This window comes from Melospiza georgiana, chromosome 2, assembly GCF_028018845.1.
Source record: "Melospiza georgiana isolate bMelGeo1 chromosome 2, bMelGeo1.pri, whole genome shotgun sequence".
NCBI lineage: Eukaryota > Metazoa > Chordata > Aves > Passeriformes > Passerellidae > Melospiza > Melospiza georgiana.
This window is the reverse complement of record NC_080431.1, coordinates 110,037,004-110,052,853: the sequence shown is the minus strand read 5'-3', so window position 1 is coordinate 110,052,853 and position 15,850 is coordinate 110,037,004. Positions and strand designations below refer to the sequence as shown.

General features: G+C 34.6%; 1 protein-coding gene across 1 annotated transcript in view; it reads left to right on the top strand.

The window, feature by feature from the left end:
- Positions 1-15,850, top strand: part of DMD (dystrophin) — a 1,043,539-nt gene that overhangs the window by 367,947 nt on the left and 659,742 nt on the right. The window contains 2 exon segments of the mRNA XM_058043463.1: positions 5,939-6,062; positions 12,886-12,973. Coding sequence (XP_057899446.1) covers positions 5,939-6,062; positions 12,886-12,973 — 212 coding nt within the window.

Here is a 15,850-nt window from a genome sequence, read left to right as displayed (position 1 = left end):
GGCTTGTGAGAGCCTTCCAGAGGTGAATAACCAGACTGTGTTGGCTGCTTTCTGCAGTCACAATACAACACACTGCATGCTTTTGCTTGATATTTTTAGGCCTGGAAGGGAAAGCCACATTGGGGGTTGAGGCTTTTTTCAGGTGGTGAATAAGCCTGAAATAAATTCACCAGGCCCCATTGCCAGAGGTTTGGAAATATTTCTGCTTCAGATTAGCTTCTCTGTGAATTATATATTTAGAAATACTGGATACTATAGGAAGGAAGGAAGAATAGTTTGGCTACTCAGTGAATATTGTATTAGTGTACTGTGTAAGAGTACAGCCTCCAGTTACTAAGCCAAGGAGGCAAAAAATGGATGGCTAAGATTGAAGCATCAAACTTTCTAGTTTGATACCAAGTGTTTTATCGGGGTTGGAAGTATAAAAATCTCCATTTAAACTGAAGAAATTAAGAAGCAGCAATTTGACTTGCAGACCAATAACATCCACGAGACTGAATGTCACCTTTCCATTGTTCTCATTTCATGTGGCACAAATCCATGGGAAGAAAGCTGTAGATTTTTTCTTGCCTCTTTAAGTAAGTTTTGCCATAAGAGGAGGAAAGCACAGATAAGAACCAGATTACTTTTTTTCTTATTTCTCCCCCCCTCCATTCTTCCTCCCAAAATCTAAAACTGCTTCAGGACTAATGCTTCAAAATGCCAGAATAACTTAGGTGAGTTAAGTTCTGTTACTAGTCAAAGAAAAGCTCCTTTTCCCACAGGAATCAATTTGAAACTGAGAAAGATAAAATACTTGGAGCTGTATAGTAAGATCTTGAAAAGAATGTATTAGGCATTAGGGCTAGAGATAAATGTAACTCAGCTGATATTATAGTATTTAAAAAAATGTAAATAGGAGAAAGGGATGCAAGATAACATATTTATTTTCATGGTATTTGCATATTCTGGGAAAAACAGGTCAGTTGCATATCACAAAAAGTTCTGAGAACTACTCTGTTCATGCTAAGGTTATAATAGCAGACAAGTAAGAACTGGTTAATATTTAATTTAAACATATTTGTAATATTAATATGCTTCAATAACAAGCAAAGATACTGTTCTTTGCAATTTGGTAAATATCTTTTTACATGCTCCCTAAGGTTTCCAAGGAAAGTCTACTTGTCATAATGTTATTATTAGTATAATTTTAATCTTAGGATTTGAGACTCGATGCCCTTTGAAGAGCAAGGTGTGTTAAAACAGGATAGTTGCTCCATCTAGTGTTTTTATCATTTAACAGCTGTTAAATGAACTTTTTGAAAAAAGCGAAGCCCTCACTCTTTTGAAAATTATAATATTTTGGATTTCAATCTTTCATTATTTGCAAAAGTTTGGATTCTTAAAGAAAAAAATTATCAATGGAAAACATATAGGGACTTTATAATGGTCTTTTTGATAGGTATTGTTTCATGGATCCTATTTCTGTGCAATTAATTTTGTTGGGACTAAATGGTGATTGTTGAGCACTTTTACAGCCCCTCCATTGGGTTGTTTGACCCTTAATCTCTTACAGAAATTCAGCTTGTGCTTTGGTTTTGTTATCTCATGATAGGTAACACATTCAAGAAGAAAAAAGTCATGTCCCTAATTTTCCTGGTGATTTTTGATTTCAGTAAGTCCGTAGCCAATTCCAGAGGAAAGGAGTAGGTGACTAAGACACAACAGAATAGTTTTGTGTTGCTTAAAGGTGAAATAATTAATACACATTTTCATTTGGAGGATAAGAAGTGTATGTTGAGGTTTGTGTACATGGGCACTTCCTAATGCTTAGTAAGCATTTATCCTTTATAGTTTTGTGAGGTGAGAAATGGATTAATGACAAATAAACAGAATTTATATTCTTTACATTTAGTACCTGAAATTACCTGCAGTATTAATAGAGTATTGATTTGGTTTAAAAGTACTCTGTACCTGATGGTTATAGTTGAGTTTCTGTTGGAGATACACACTTGGGATTGATTTGGTATTTGTTTTCATGCCTTGGTATGCATTACAGAAGTGCACTGGTCATAATGTTGATGAGGCTAAACTTAATAGTATCACAAATGTAGAGGTAGGGTCAAAATGTCATTCCAAAAGGAAATTAAATTGACACCTAAAATTGAAACCTAAAAAATAAGAAGGTAAAAAAAATGTTTGGATAAATTGGCAGTTGAATTAGAAGATAAGAACAACTCTATTTATCAACTAATGACTCATCAACTACAAATACAGAGGAGGAAGGAGGACAGCAGGGAATTAGATCAGAATAATTCTTCCAATGGGCACCATGTGCTGTAAAGTTGCTCTTTGATATGTTCTAGGCAGTGAAGAGCTACAAGCTGAGAAAGACTCTGGTGAGCTGGGGATTTAAGCCCAGACATGGAAATGAAATAATTCAGTGAAGTGATGCTTGGATCAAAGTTGCCTCATTCCCTGCCAACTCAATATGTAGGCAAATGGTTTCATGTCTGCCCAAGATTCACAGTGGTGACAGGCCCGGTGTGATTTTTGTGTGGGGAGGGAAGGAAACAAATGAACAAAGGAAATTGTCAGGCAATTTCTGTCTGTTAAAAGAATAAAGTACTGAAACCAGTGTCTGTCCATGATAGCAGAAGCAATGTAATGTAGTTTAAAGATGAAAATCCTTCAGTTTAGAGATAGGATTATGTACCATGATGGCCACATGACAGGAAGATGCTTCACGCCTCGTGTTCCTATGTGAATTTTTTTAAGATTGAATTTGCTTGTATATCTATTTTCTCAAAGCATATTTTAAAAAATCATATTTTTAATCTATACCAGTAATATTTTCATGGAAAATTCTCCACAAATTGATTTTTTTGATCATCCCAAGACGTATGCTCACTTCATATTCCCATTCCAAACTTTCTTACTAGATCACCATGTATTTGTTCAAAATTGGCTCTTAGTTCTCACTTTCCTTTTCTCTATTAAATACATGGTAAACCTCAGCTTTGGGACATTTCACAACTGAATTGCATCAAGTTTTTCTCTTAATGGAATTTCCAACCCAAATACTTACCACAGTAGGATTCTCTTGTCGTACTAGAAGTCCCCTATCTAATAGGAAAAAACCTATGGAAATCACTAAGTAATAAGAGTTAATTTGTTTATAGTTACAATAAAAACAAATCTCCATTTGAACTCTGCTGACATATGTAAAGAGAGGGCTGTGGGACCAGTAAAAATAGTATTTCTCTTATGGATCAGCAGAAGAAAAGACTAAGTGGAAAACAAAAGCATGACAGCTGCAGGAAGAATAAATATTCTGCCTCAAATGGAATTTTTAGTTGGGGAACATGACAATGTGCATGTAAATTAAAGTAGTTAGGATTAATTTCTCAGGTGATTTTTGGTTTAGGATCTTCCATTGATCTATTTTTACAAATTCTACCTGAACTGAAGTTTGTTGGGACAGAAAGGCAGTCTTGCACTATTTTATGTCTAAATTATTCTTGTCCCTAGGAGATTTAAAGACTCTATTTATACTGTGATATCAATCTAGAGCTAATATAATTTCTGACTGCAGCTGTGCTCAGAAAGGAAGTATCCAATCACTAAAGCGGAATGATTAAATACCATTTCTACCAGTGTTTCCTCCTTTTGCACAAGGTGAATATGACAGAGTGATTTTTTTTTTTTTTTAGTCTCACTATGTAAGATGCCTTTATCTTAACAATATTTATGTAAAACAAAAAGCTACTTGGATTTAGCTTTTATGTATTTTTAATTCTTGTCTGCCCCTCACCCTTTTGCCCTTTTTTGAACAGGAGGCTTTGTTTCTGAAATTATATTTATCTCCAGAAGAAACTGCAAGTGGCAGAGCAATCTGTTATGTGAGATCAGCTTGGTCATATCAGAGAATCATATCATATTATAGAATGCTTTCAGTTGGAATGGACCTTAAAGATCTATGTCTAACGTTTGCCACCATCTGATGGCTCTCTGGGCCATAAGATGTGTTCCTAATTATTTTGTTCTACTGTCAAAACTATCCCAAATGCTCCCATTCCTCTTCCAGGTGCTGCAAAGGCAAGGGCTTAATCCTTTTTCTTGAAGAATTGATCACTGATAAACATTTTTCTGTCAATTTCCTTCCTGTACCAGGGTAAAACCAGGCTATTTTTCAGAGTTTGCAGGATTTACTGATTCTACTTGTCTGCAGCTTCAGAATGCAACAAATTCCAGAGCTCATACAATTTTACCTGCAGCCAAGGAACTTTAGTACTCAGGGACTGGTAAACTCCATTGCTATCAGATGTCTGGTGTTTTGTAATCATCAAATATGCAGTTATTATTTGTAGAACAAAGGATAGCATTTTATTTCAAGAATTGCAGTTGATTTAATGATCAGAAATAAAGCTGAAATAGGAAGATCTCAACTGGCTATGGAGTTCATGTTCAGGGATTAGAACAGCACAGACATTCCTTGAACAATCTGGGAATTTTATTTTGTCTTTTGCCTTAGAATTTGTAGTTTATTTTAAAACTGAACATTTCTTCACCTTCCATTACTTCAAAGTCACAATTTTTTCTCCTTGAATGAGTATTCAGTTAGTAAGATCAGGAATTTTTTTTTATCAAAATTATTCCTAAGAGTTTTAAAATTGAATGTAGAATATTGGACGAAGGCAGTTTGTGATTCTTTTTCTTTTGCTTTCATTATTTATGAATACAAAAAATCACAGTGGAGAAGGGAAAAAAGGAAGCATAAATATTAACTCAAGTATGGAATACTTTCTTGTATTCATTTTTCAATTCTGTATATGTAGATTTATGTAGCACCTGGTTTTGCCTTACATCCTTGTATTTTAGTAGTCTAAATCCTTGTATAAATGAAGTGTATTTTTATAAAATAATTAATTCCTCCAGGGGCATAATTGTTGTTCAAGTTACTGTTTTTAGTAGATTTCCAGTTGTATGCAAATGGTACAACCTATAGTCATAAAGCAAACTGAAAGATACAGTTTGTTATTTTTTCCCCTAGGTCTTTCTGCTCTGTTGTGTTCAGCATATTGCTGCAGAAGGCAAGTCAGCTGCAAAAGGGATTTAATATTAGAACATACAGTGCAATAAAGAAATGCAATCAAGCAGAAAGTGTGGCATAACTGACAACAAATATTGTCTGAAGCTTCTTGTTTTAAAACTACAGTAGATGCTGAATCACAATTTGAAATTTCTAGACATTAGTAATTTGAATATCTACATTTTGAGACATTACTTGAATAGTGGTTAACACAAGTTAAGATCAGTTTTAAAGAAGTTGATGAAAGAATCCAGAATGTAGTAAAGAGGGCTATGGAGTAAAAACTAGTTATAAATTAAGTGCAGAGAGTTGGGGAGTTTAATTTTGGTTTTAAAGCTTTAACTGTGAAAAATTATACTTGTTGATTAGTTGGTTACATTGTAGAACAAATTTGAATTAATCAGAAAAATCTTCTTTCATCAAATTTTCTTCTTGAATTTTCTTCATAATTTCACAATCACAAGCTGGGACAGTGATCTCGCAGGTTTGAAGGCTGCATTTGGTCAGACTGATAGGTCTTGAATCCTCACCTCAGCAAACAGGACGTGATACTCTTTCTTCACTGACAGACATTTGTTTCATATCTTCCAAAAACATTAGCTTGAAAAATTAGAATACTTACTGTGGAAATTATTGCATCTGTTCAGCTGTCAAATCGGGTCTTAAAAATGAAAAACTATTTCTGCATTTCTAAATTTAAAAGTGAATAGTTTTATGAACTCCCTGATGAGATATGGGAGTTTAAAACTGCGTTTTGCTGATACAAATTGCTGCTTATTCCCTTGTTTAAATGACCATGTTTGCTGCCAATCCTGTTCTCAGGAGCTGTGGAAGCTGAAAGTCCCGTTGCACTTTTCTGTCCCTCAGGTTTGACTCGGATACCACGGAGCTGCACAGCTGGATGACCCGCTCCGAGGCGCTGCTGCAGAGCCCTGAGTTCGCCGTCTTCAGGAAAGAAGGAAACCTCTCAGACCTCAGAGAAAGAGTCAATGTAGGAGAAACTACTCGTGTGCATGTCTGCTAGTCTGTATTTGCTTGCCAAAGTGCTTTCAGAGTCCAAGCTTAAAGGATTTCAAATGTAGACTGACAAGCATTGATTGTCCAAGATAAATTTAGAAGTGTTCACTGTTTCTGTGAGTTTCAGATTTTGGCACCAAATTTACTACACAGACTGTCTGAACACATAGATTTTTGTTTTTGTTTCTGCTCATACGTATTCATATTTAATTAAGGTGTTGTAAATCCATGACAGTCTTTGGTAAAGTTATACCAAAATATATATAGATATTAAGGTTTATATATATCTATAAATTTACATACATATGTAAATTTATAAAGTTATATTAAGTTATCATTACTTAAATATGCATCTCCATTCTATACTAACAGCTTAATTTGACATTATACATGCAAAAACTGAAGAATATGAAAAGTGTCACTGGAGTGGACGCTAAAGGAAATCTATATCTATTTTCTTCACAGACCTGTAAAATATATGTGACAATCACCAGTTTCCATGGGGCTTTCATTGTTTGCCTTTTGGGTTCTTTTTTTTACTCTATTGTAGTACCATATCAGAACAAAAACCTGTTATTTCCTGACAAAGTGAATGGTCCTGCACTGCTTAAAAAATTGCTGTTTGTGTGTCTGTGTGTCATAGGCTGAATCACTGAATTTAGCCCTTGAAAACTAAACTGTTACAAATTTTCTTCCTTATTTTATTTTTGTAGATCAGTGAAAAAATGCCCATCTTTTCCAAGATGAGAAAGGGGTGGTTTTTATAATTATCTTGGATAGTAGCATACTATGTTATGGAACATCATTAAAACCCATGTTGATACATATTCCTAGAAAACAGAGGTGGAGCAAAGTTACTGTATTGAATTTAGATTTGCTGATGGTTTTTCTCATATTTTACTTTTCCATCATGAATCAGCTTTGATAAGATTGAGTAACATGGAATTTCTTGACTGTAAGTGTACATTTTTAAATCCCATGTTAAATTCCAAGTTTCTTGCAATTATTTTAGTTATTTATATTGCCATGAGAGAGGTCTGAAACAAACCAGTAATTCTAAATAGATATAAGAAAAATCGATATGTATCCTTCATTAACATTGAAAATATTTTTAAGGACCAAGACCCATTTTAATTTAACAGAGTGTCACTGCTCTTAAAATAAGCATTTTATAGAGAAAATCAAGTTACATTAACAAGTTTCTGGTTTCTCTAAGGGAGAAAACATTCTATTGCATGTATTAATTTGAGAGTGGGAACTCTGAAAGGTGACACTTGACAAGTGCTACATGGATTATGTGTTGAATCACTTTCAGTCAGTGTAAGTCTTTGAACACGCTTTTAACAAATTAAAGAAAAATATCAAATTTTTATAAATGCTAGGTCTTAAAACTTGTCCTGACCTGACTTTTCCTGGTCTTATCTCTGTCTCAATCAATTAAATGAGAGACAAAGCAGAAAGTACTTTTCAGTTCATTGATTTGAAAAGTTTCGTTGCTGCTTGTTAACACTTTTAGTTATTAGTTCTCTCAAAATGTACCTCAAATCAATGGAAAACAAGATAGTATGTGTTTTAACATGTTATATAATTTCTAGTAAAGTTGTAGAAGGCATATAAAAAAGAAGGAAATGCAGAAAGGAAAACATATGTGAGAGATAATTGAAATAGATTTTATTGTTCTGTTGTGCTTTAAGCCCAGCTGGCAACTAAGCACCACACCTGCTCGCATTCCCCGACCCACCCCTGGGAATGGGGAGAACCAAAAGTAAAACTTGTAGCTTCAGATAAGAATAGATAAATGAAATAAAGGAAAATATAGTAATGATAAAATAATAACCCTAAAATAATAAATCAGATAACAGAAAGAAAACAGCAAACAACAGGCAAGGGAAGCACAATGCAATTGCTCACCACCTGCTGACCAAGGCTAGACCCGCACCCTAAACACAAATAAGCCCCTTCCAGTAACTCCCCCAAATTATACACTGAGCATGTTTTTCTATGGTGTGAAACATCCTCCTGGCCAGTTTGGGTCACCTGTCCTGGCTGTGTTCCCTCCCAGGTTTGTTTGTTTGTTTGTTTGTTTGTTTGTTTTTTTGTGTAGCACTGGCAGAGCATAAGACACACAAAAAGAGTTCTTGACTTAGGACAGACAAAACTTAGACAACCCAAACCATGAATGTTATCAATATTATTCTCATAATGAATCCAAAGCACAGCTCTCTCCCAGCTATTGAGAGGAAAATCACTGTATCCTAGCCAAAACCAGGACGTGCACTGACATCCACAGTCATACCCCAGTGTTGTACATGCATGCATGTGACCATCTACACACGTGTGCAGAAGTCCCATCTTGTCCTTACTTTATAATTTTGGTGGTTTTGCCCATATGAATACATAATTTGTTATAGCACAGAACACCTGTTGTTGGCTGATGCCAAAACTCTCCTTTATTCCCTGCTGTAGTCAGTGCTGAGTCCTAGAGCCTTTTTGGGATTACTTTCTTTTCTGCTGCTCTTTTGGGGACAGTTACTAGTTTCGGGATTGTTTTTTCTTGTGGCTGCTTGCTCATGCCCATCATTTTTCATGGATGAGGCATCACATCCATAAGATGGAGTGGAAGTGCATCTGCTGCATGATAGAGGGACAGAGGCATCGGAAATGAAATCCACAAGGAAATCTCTTTTGCCATCATTGGTGATTCATAAAGTGCAAAAGCTTGCTCCCATCCCAGCTCAGAGGAGTCCTGGGGGACACAGAGCCAAGAGCAGGCTGTATGAAATGCAGTGACTCGGTTTGCTAAGGCAGCTGCTCTTCAGATCCTGGCAGGAAATTAGCCTTTGGCAGATGTATTATGTAGCTTGAATATATTAGATATGTGCAAAAAGTCCATTCCTATGTCTGGGGAGAAGAAAAGTATTTATAACCCTTCCCTGATACAGAAGAAAGATATTTACCTTACCTGGACAGGGGGACTGCAAAGCCAGAACAATAGAAGGAATTTATTGAACAGCCATACTCCTAAATAACAGAGACATCCAAACATTAATGTAGTAAATATTGTTATACTGCATGCCACCATAAATATTGTACAGTTAGTGTGTGTATTTTACTAAAATCAGACCTCAGAATGACTCAGGACTTCTGTGTTTTTCTTAAGCTATACTGAGCTTTCAGTATTGCAAGTTCAAATATATAAAGGTTCAGGTGCAAAAAACCTCCACAACTTCAGGTAGTAAATCCTACTTAGTAAATTGGATTTGAAACTATCCAACAAGAAATTGGGAATAAAAATCCTTGAAAGAAGTTTTGGTTACCCAAGAAGAGGAAGCGCCTAGAAATTCAGAATCAAAGATAAACACAAGGAACAGATGTAAGGGAAAATGTCAGATATCCTAGACAATTAAATTTGTTCTCTTGGCATTCTCAGAAGTCCCATTCTCATATGTTTGTTTGGTTTTAGTGACCTTTTCCAGCATGCTTTGTTAGGCATGGGTATTTGAGAGCTGAGTCACTGTCAGAGGTGGGGATGATAATGCTGTCCTCCCTGCCCTCAGGGGTGCTGGGTCACCACCACAGGAGGTCAGGGAGTGCTGCCCTGCATCCTGTCACAGAGCTCGCAAAGAAAGATGTTGATTTGATATATGAATAATATCCAAATTTCTCCAGCCATCACTATTTTCTAGTTTATGAAGTCATTAACTGCCAACTAAAATCTCAAGGTCAAATAAAATGTTTAGATTTGTAAAAGTAGCCCCTTTGCCTTTGGCTAGCACTTAGCTAAAGATGAATTTATAATGTTTTTCAATCAATTAAAACTGAGCTATAATACATTTGCATTGTCTGTTGCAAAGTAGTCCAAAAGATAATTAATCTCTACTTGGACAAAAGCCCATTAAGTTAACCAAGTTAACCTTTTCCTCTAATATTGGAGTCTTTTTTTTTTTCTGAAAATTCTTTTACAGAAGCCAAAAAGAGTAAAAAAAAGGAGGCAGGTTATATATTTGGAAATATTTTGAAGTGGCTTAGGGACTGCCACTGTTGTCAAAAAGTGTCTATTACACAGAATAAGAATTATATTACTGTTATTATATTATTCTGTATAATACTATTATACAGAATTTAAGTTTCAAAACTTCACAAATCCTTTAAAAATCTCCCATTCTAATTGTGACATAAATGAACTTGGATCAACAGGATGGTCCCCTTCAGTAAAGGAAAAAATTAAGAAAACAGAACCAAAGAGATAAATGAGAGGTGTTTCCAGGACTGCTCCATTCATTTCTAGGCACTTGACACTGGGTTATGGAAATACTTCTCCTGAGGTTCTTAAAAACCCAAGACAAAATTTGCAGGTTTGGCAAGCGATGACAGGGACATGTGCTGATTGTTTTGAGTAACTAGAGTGAATTTCCTCCTTTCTCCCCAGGCCACATCATTTGTCTTTGTAGGAGGAACCAAGAGTTCAGTTTCTTCTCCTTTGGTTATCACTGTGCTTCCTGTGTGTGTTTGTCCTCCTCTAACCAGCGCTCAACCTTCATTTGCATAATATATGCCAATTGCATAAAAATGAATGGAAAAAGAGTTGACTGAAAGTTTGATATGTTTATTTAAGGACTCTATACATAGTGCTTATATTTTCTGCCAGGACCTGGGAACTTGAATCTTTCAGTAGAGAGGTGAACATTTCTCCACGTTTTCCTGCACACATAACATATGCTGAGCAGGGAAGGGTTGACTTCCACAAGCTTTTATGTCTTATCATTTTTATATTTTAAAAAAATAAGTTTTAGCATATTTTATGAAGTGGTTTTGGTTTTTTTTAAATATTTTTTTTCTGCTCACTGTGGTTATACACATGATAATTACACACCTGGTGTTACAGAAGGAATAGAATTATTTTCAGTATATTTTAGTGTTTTAATGATTCCTTTGAGTTCTCAGTAGTTATTCTCATGTTAATTATACTTAGCATTATAGAAAGAGTAGTATTAATTAAGATTCTGTAAGAGATTTTGGAACTCTGCAGAGAGTTAATTTACTTTTTAAATTTGGAAAATATTTAAATTGCTCTGGGTAATTGTGCAAGATTTTATTGACCTATGAAAATGAGAGATAATTCATACAGTCATCTGTAACTTAGTGGGATTAAACTTCATAATATTTCAGTGGTAATTTAGTTATATATTAAAATATGTTTCTAAAATAGAAACTATTTTATTATTTTCTAAATATATTTTATTTATATATCTCATTTATCCAAAATTGTTTTAGTGACAGTGTTGAAAAGAATCTTTGATATTGTTAGAAAGCCTGCTGTTTAGCAATTTCTATATGCACAAATGGATAGCAGTTATAGGTAGGCTGAGGAAAAACATGAATTGAATTGAAAATTTCTCTTCCAAGTTTCTGTGTCTCCTCATTTGCAGTGTCTTCATGGGAGTTGCTTCTTGTTAAACTGAAGATGTTTTAAACATCACATTTTAAAAGTTATTTAAGAGAGTTTCTTCAAAGGTGTTTATAGTCATTCTATATGGGTGCAACAATCTATTTGCAAAATAATATTTCCAAATTTATGTATATAAGGTTATTTTACTTAATGCATTCTTAGACACCTGCTTAAGCTTTCTTTTCAGTCAAAGGAGATTTTTTGAAGTCATGCAGCATCTAAATTTGCTGTGGAAATTAACGGGGTGATGGGGAAGCCCAGTGGCATCAGCCAGCCTGTGAAACTGCAGCCAAGGCCAAGTGTGATGTTTCCTTATACATCATGTAGGATTTGGGGGATCATATCCTCTTCTATGTGTGTATCTGCTGCAGAAAAGTGAGGGATTTGGTTTGTGGGACCCTGTGTTGGTCAGAATCTCTGGGAGATATATAGTCTGTTTTATTTTTAGTATCAAATTTGACTGTACATCTTTGAGCTTGTTGCATCTTTGAGCTTCTAAATTACACCTAAATTATGGAACTAATTTAGTTTAAAATCAATGAAGTGACTCCATGGTGTTAATTACAAGACAGCATTGATGAGCTGTCAAATCTAAAATGAATTTACTTACCATCAGTATTTCTACTGACCCAAAATTATATTTAAATTTAGATTCCTACTATATCTTATTATTTTAGCAGCTGGCCTTTACTAGGCCTTACTTGCTGGCCTGAACTTTGGTGAGCAATTTTTTTGTGTACAGAAATGTGAATCAAGAGTATTTAAGTACAAAACATGATGAGAAGCCTGTATTGAATCTCCAGTTGACTCTTCTTCTTAATAGCCCATATATGGGTGTCTGCTGCATGTGGTCTTACATATGCATTTTACAGATGTTATTTTGTTTTCAAATAAAATAGTAAAAAAAGCAATCAAATTTATATGGGTTTGATACTGAAGAATGCTGTGAATCCTTGTGATTTGGTGAGAATGGTCAATGTTTGCTTTTACCATGAAAATAAGCAAATCTATTCTTCCACAAGGCATTTCTGTTAATGAATATTTTCTTTCTGAAATATTGTGCTTCAAATAGCTCTTAATTTCTATGTCTTATATGTGTCCATAAAATACTGAAATGTGTCATTTGTCAACTTTTTTGTGTTCTGACTCTGTTTTTGTATTTGACTTTGACCGATTCCCTTCCTGGTGGTGGTTTATGGTGCTTACCTCTTTCATTGCAAACTGGGGGGCAGTCAGGGCAGTATGATGGGTTAGAAAGTCCCAAGAAATCAGAAGACATCCCTGAGTTAATTACTTTCTTGTATGAAACCCCTCTGTTGAAATACTCACCTTTCCTGTCGTGCTGCAGGCCATCCAGCGAGAAAAGCCTGAGAAGTACAGAAAACTGCAAGATGCCAGCAGATCAGCTGAGGCCCTGGTGGAACAGATGGTGAATGGTAATTACTTGGGAGTTGCTTTAGATAATCTTCTTAGGGATTTGATCAACGAACAGGTTCATATTTATCACAAGAATTATAATAGCACATGCTGTCTAAATGGAACGGTAAAGTGATATTGCCTTATATTTCTTTTATTATTTCTGAATGTTAAATCTGTTAATTAGAGAAGAGAAAAAAAGTATTACCACTTTAGTACCATGCAGAGAGATGTGTTAGAAACTCACAGTAATGAATTGTATATTAACAATCTGTTCTGTGCAGAGACTTAAGTTGTAATCTTATTTTCTGCGTTCTCTGAGCTTTGAAGTACCTTAACACATCTGAGTTAGACAGCTCCAAAGGAATCACTTTAACCAGTTGGGGAAAAATACATCCTGACTTTTAATATAAAATGTATGTTTTGTAATATACATATTTCTGTAATGTTCTGTATCATAGAAAATATAACATTTTATTGGGATTTGGAAGAAATTTTTAGCATTTGGTTTTTGGAATATAATAATTGTCAAAGTTTATACAACTCTTGAACAAAGAAAAATAAGAAAAATAGCTGCAAGAGTTTTGTCTTTTTTTTTTTCTTTTCCCCAAAGAAATTATTACATGACACCATTCTTTTGAACTTTTAAATAAGTGAAAAACAAAACCCAAGGAAAAGTTCATGAAAGTAAAACTAACTCATGCCATTGTTCTTAATATTAAGGAATATCTTGCCTTGCAATCAAATAATTAAAATGGGCCAACATCTATCATACTGACATGATTACTAGAAATACAGATGCTGAGTAAAGTGACATTTGGAACATATATTTTCTCTTAAATTGTTACAATGAATAACCAATAATTAAATTGCTAAAAGTAAAATGCTTTAAGTCTGAGGTACTAACTAGCCAAGCTAAAGAAATTTCTAAAGAAAATTCTTAGATGGAATCCTATGATTATTTTGCTTAATATTATAAAAGAGACCATATTTAATGTGTAGGACACATTTCGTTATCATTACTGTAACTATTGCTACAATGAGTCCCTTCCCTGACACTGTGAATATACTGAAGTCAGTCTGGCAACATCTTCACCCTGTTTGAAATAATTTCGGTACTTTTCCATAGTTGATGATATAAAAAGTTCAGACTTTTTATGTTTCTGTCTGGGAGAATTGATTGTACGTGACTTTTAGGGAAGCATCTGAAATTTGCATGCTGACACATTGAGGTTTTGATTTTGGGCAGAATCTGTCCAGGGCATATTTAGGCATGTCCACTCTTCCATTGGACAAGTGCAGACTTGCACCTCCAGAATTCCAGTTTACTTTCTTTGGATTATGCAGTACTTTATGATGACTAATTTTGGTGTTATTTGTCAAACTCACTACCATCTTAGCTAATGCTTACCCTGCACTGTAGTGCTTACCATGTCATGTATCAAGTAGACTAAATTCTGTCTTAATTATTCCCATGGAGTTTTAACTCAAGACTCTGCTTTTGTTTCCCTCAGTCCATGGGTCCATCCTTATTGATGTTTTACATGTAGTTAGATGTGCATAGAAATATTTCCAGTATTTCTCAAATTACACTTCTTTATTTAGGAAGCACCTCTTCCAACTGGGTGGCAGGCACAGGGTAGATTAACCAAGCCAGTATCACTTTATCAACTTCTTCAACTTTGTCAGCTGCTCTGAGATGTGTGTCATGCATTATATTGTGTTAGCCTTGGTAGAAAAAACCTTCTAGTGTGGCTGACATAATTGGCTGTGAAAAAGAAGATCTCTTATTGTCATGGTTTTAGGGAGGAAGCAATCCCTTTGAAAAGAGAAACAATTCCTCTGGACTTGAAACCTTGAGTATTTTTCGGACTTTCAACTGCTCCACTAATGCAAAGGCAGATTGAAGAATAGTGTTTGGAATGGTTAATTAATGCAGTAATTGCCAGCAGTAGAGAGTAGAATAAATAATTAACATTAGCTGGTGAGAACTATGAGATGATTTTAACAAAGAATTGGCAAATGGAATATCTTGTGAGATGCTCAAAATTACTCCTTGAGGGTAAAGGAAGTTAACTGCCATTGTAAAGCCATTGTACTTTTGCGTACATCATACTCTCTATTTGCCTTTTCTTCCAATCATTATGATCTAATTGCAGTTAATGGCTGCAATTTAGTCCAACTGAAACAGAACTAAAAGTTAAGTAAAAATATTACCTTTAAAACTTCATTTCAAAGGGTAGTAGAGTTATGCAGCTTTATATTTTCCATAGTAATTCAACTAAGTTTCCATAGTGTTTGTGTCTTGTGTAAATTAAATTTTTTTTGGTTGTTGTATTCACTAAGAATGAGATGAAAGATTTGCTGAATCTCAAAAAATAATATTTTTCGAGCAGCCTAACTATTCCTTCATATCTTCCTGTTCCAGTGGTGGAACTCTTTTCCATAAAATGGGAGGGAATTGGAATTAATTAGTGTGCCTGTATGGATTTGTGGGAGATCTGCAGTTTAACATCTAGTGGAGTGAAGATGTACTATGTCATTTTAATGAAAAACCTTTCTAACTTCCACAATTTACAAATCAAAAATGATGATGCTCCCCTTGTTATTCTTTAAGGAAATGAGTCAGTGATTGAATTGATGATTGTCATGCATTTGCAGTATAATCTGTAATTAAAAGACCACAGAAAGCAAACAGATTTAAGGCATAGATCAGTTCAGTAGTCAAGTGATGACATTTTTAATTGTGTTGTTAATTTTAACTTATTCTGTGTCAATTAGATCTGGACTAATGATGATTAGATTCCTTAAGATTCAAATTATGCTAGCATTGAATATGCTGGCTTTACTTAATACTTAAAATATTCTGTTTGCTTGTAAACAAGATTCTGAATGTA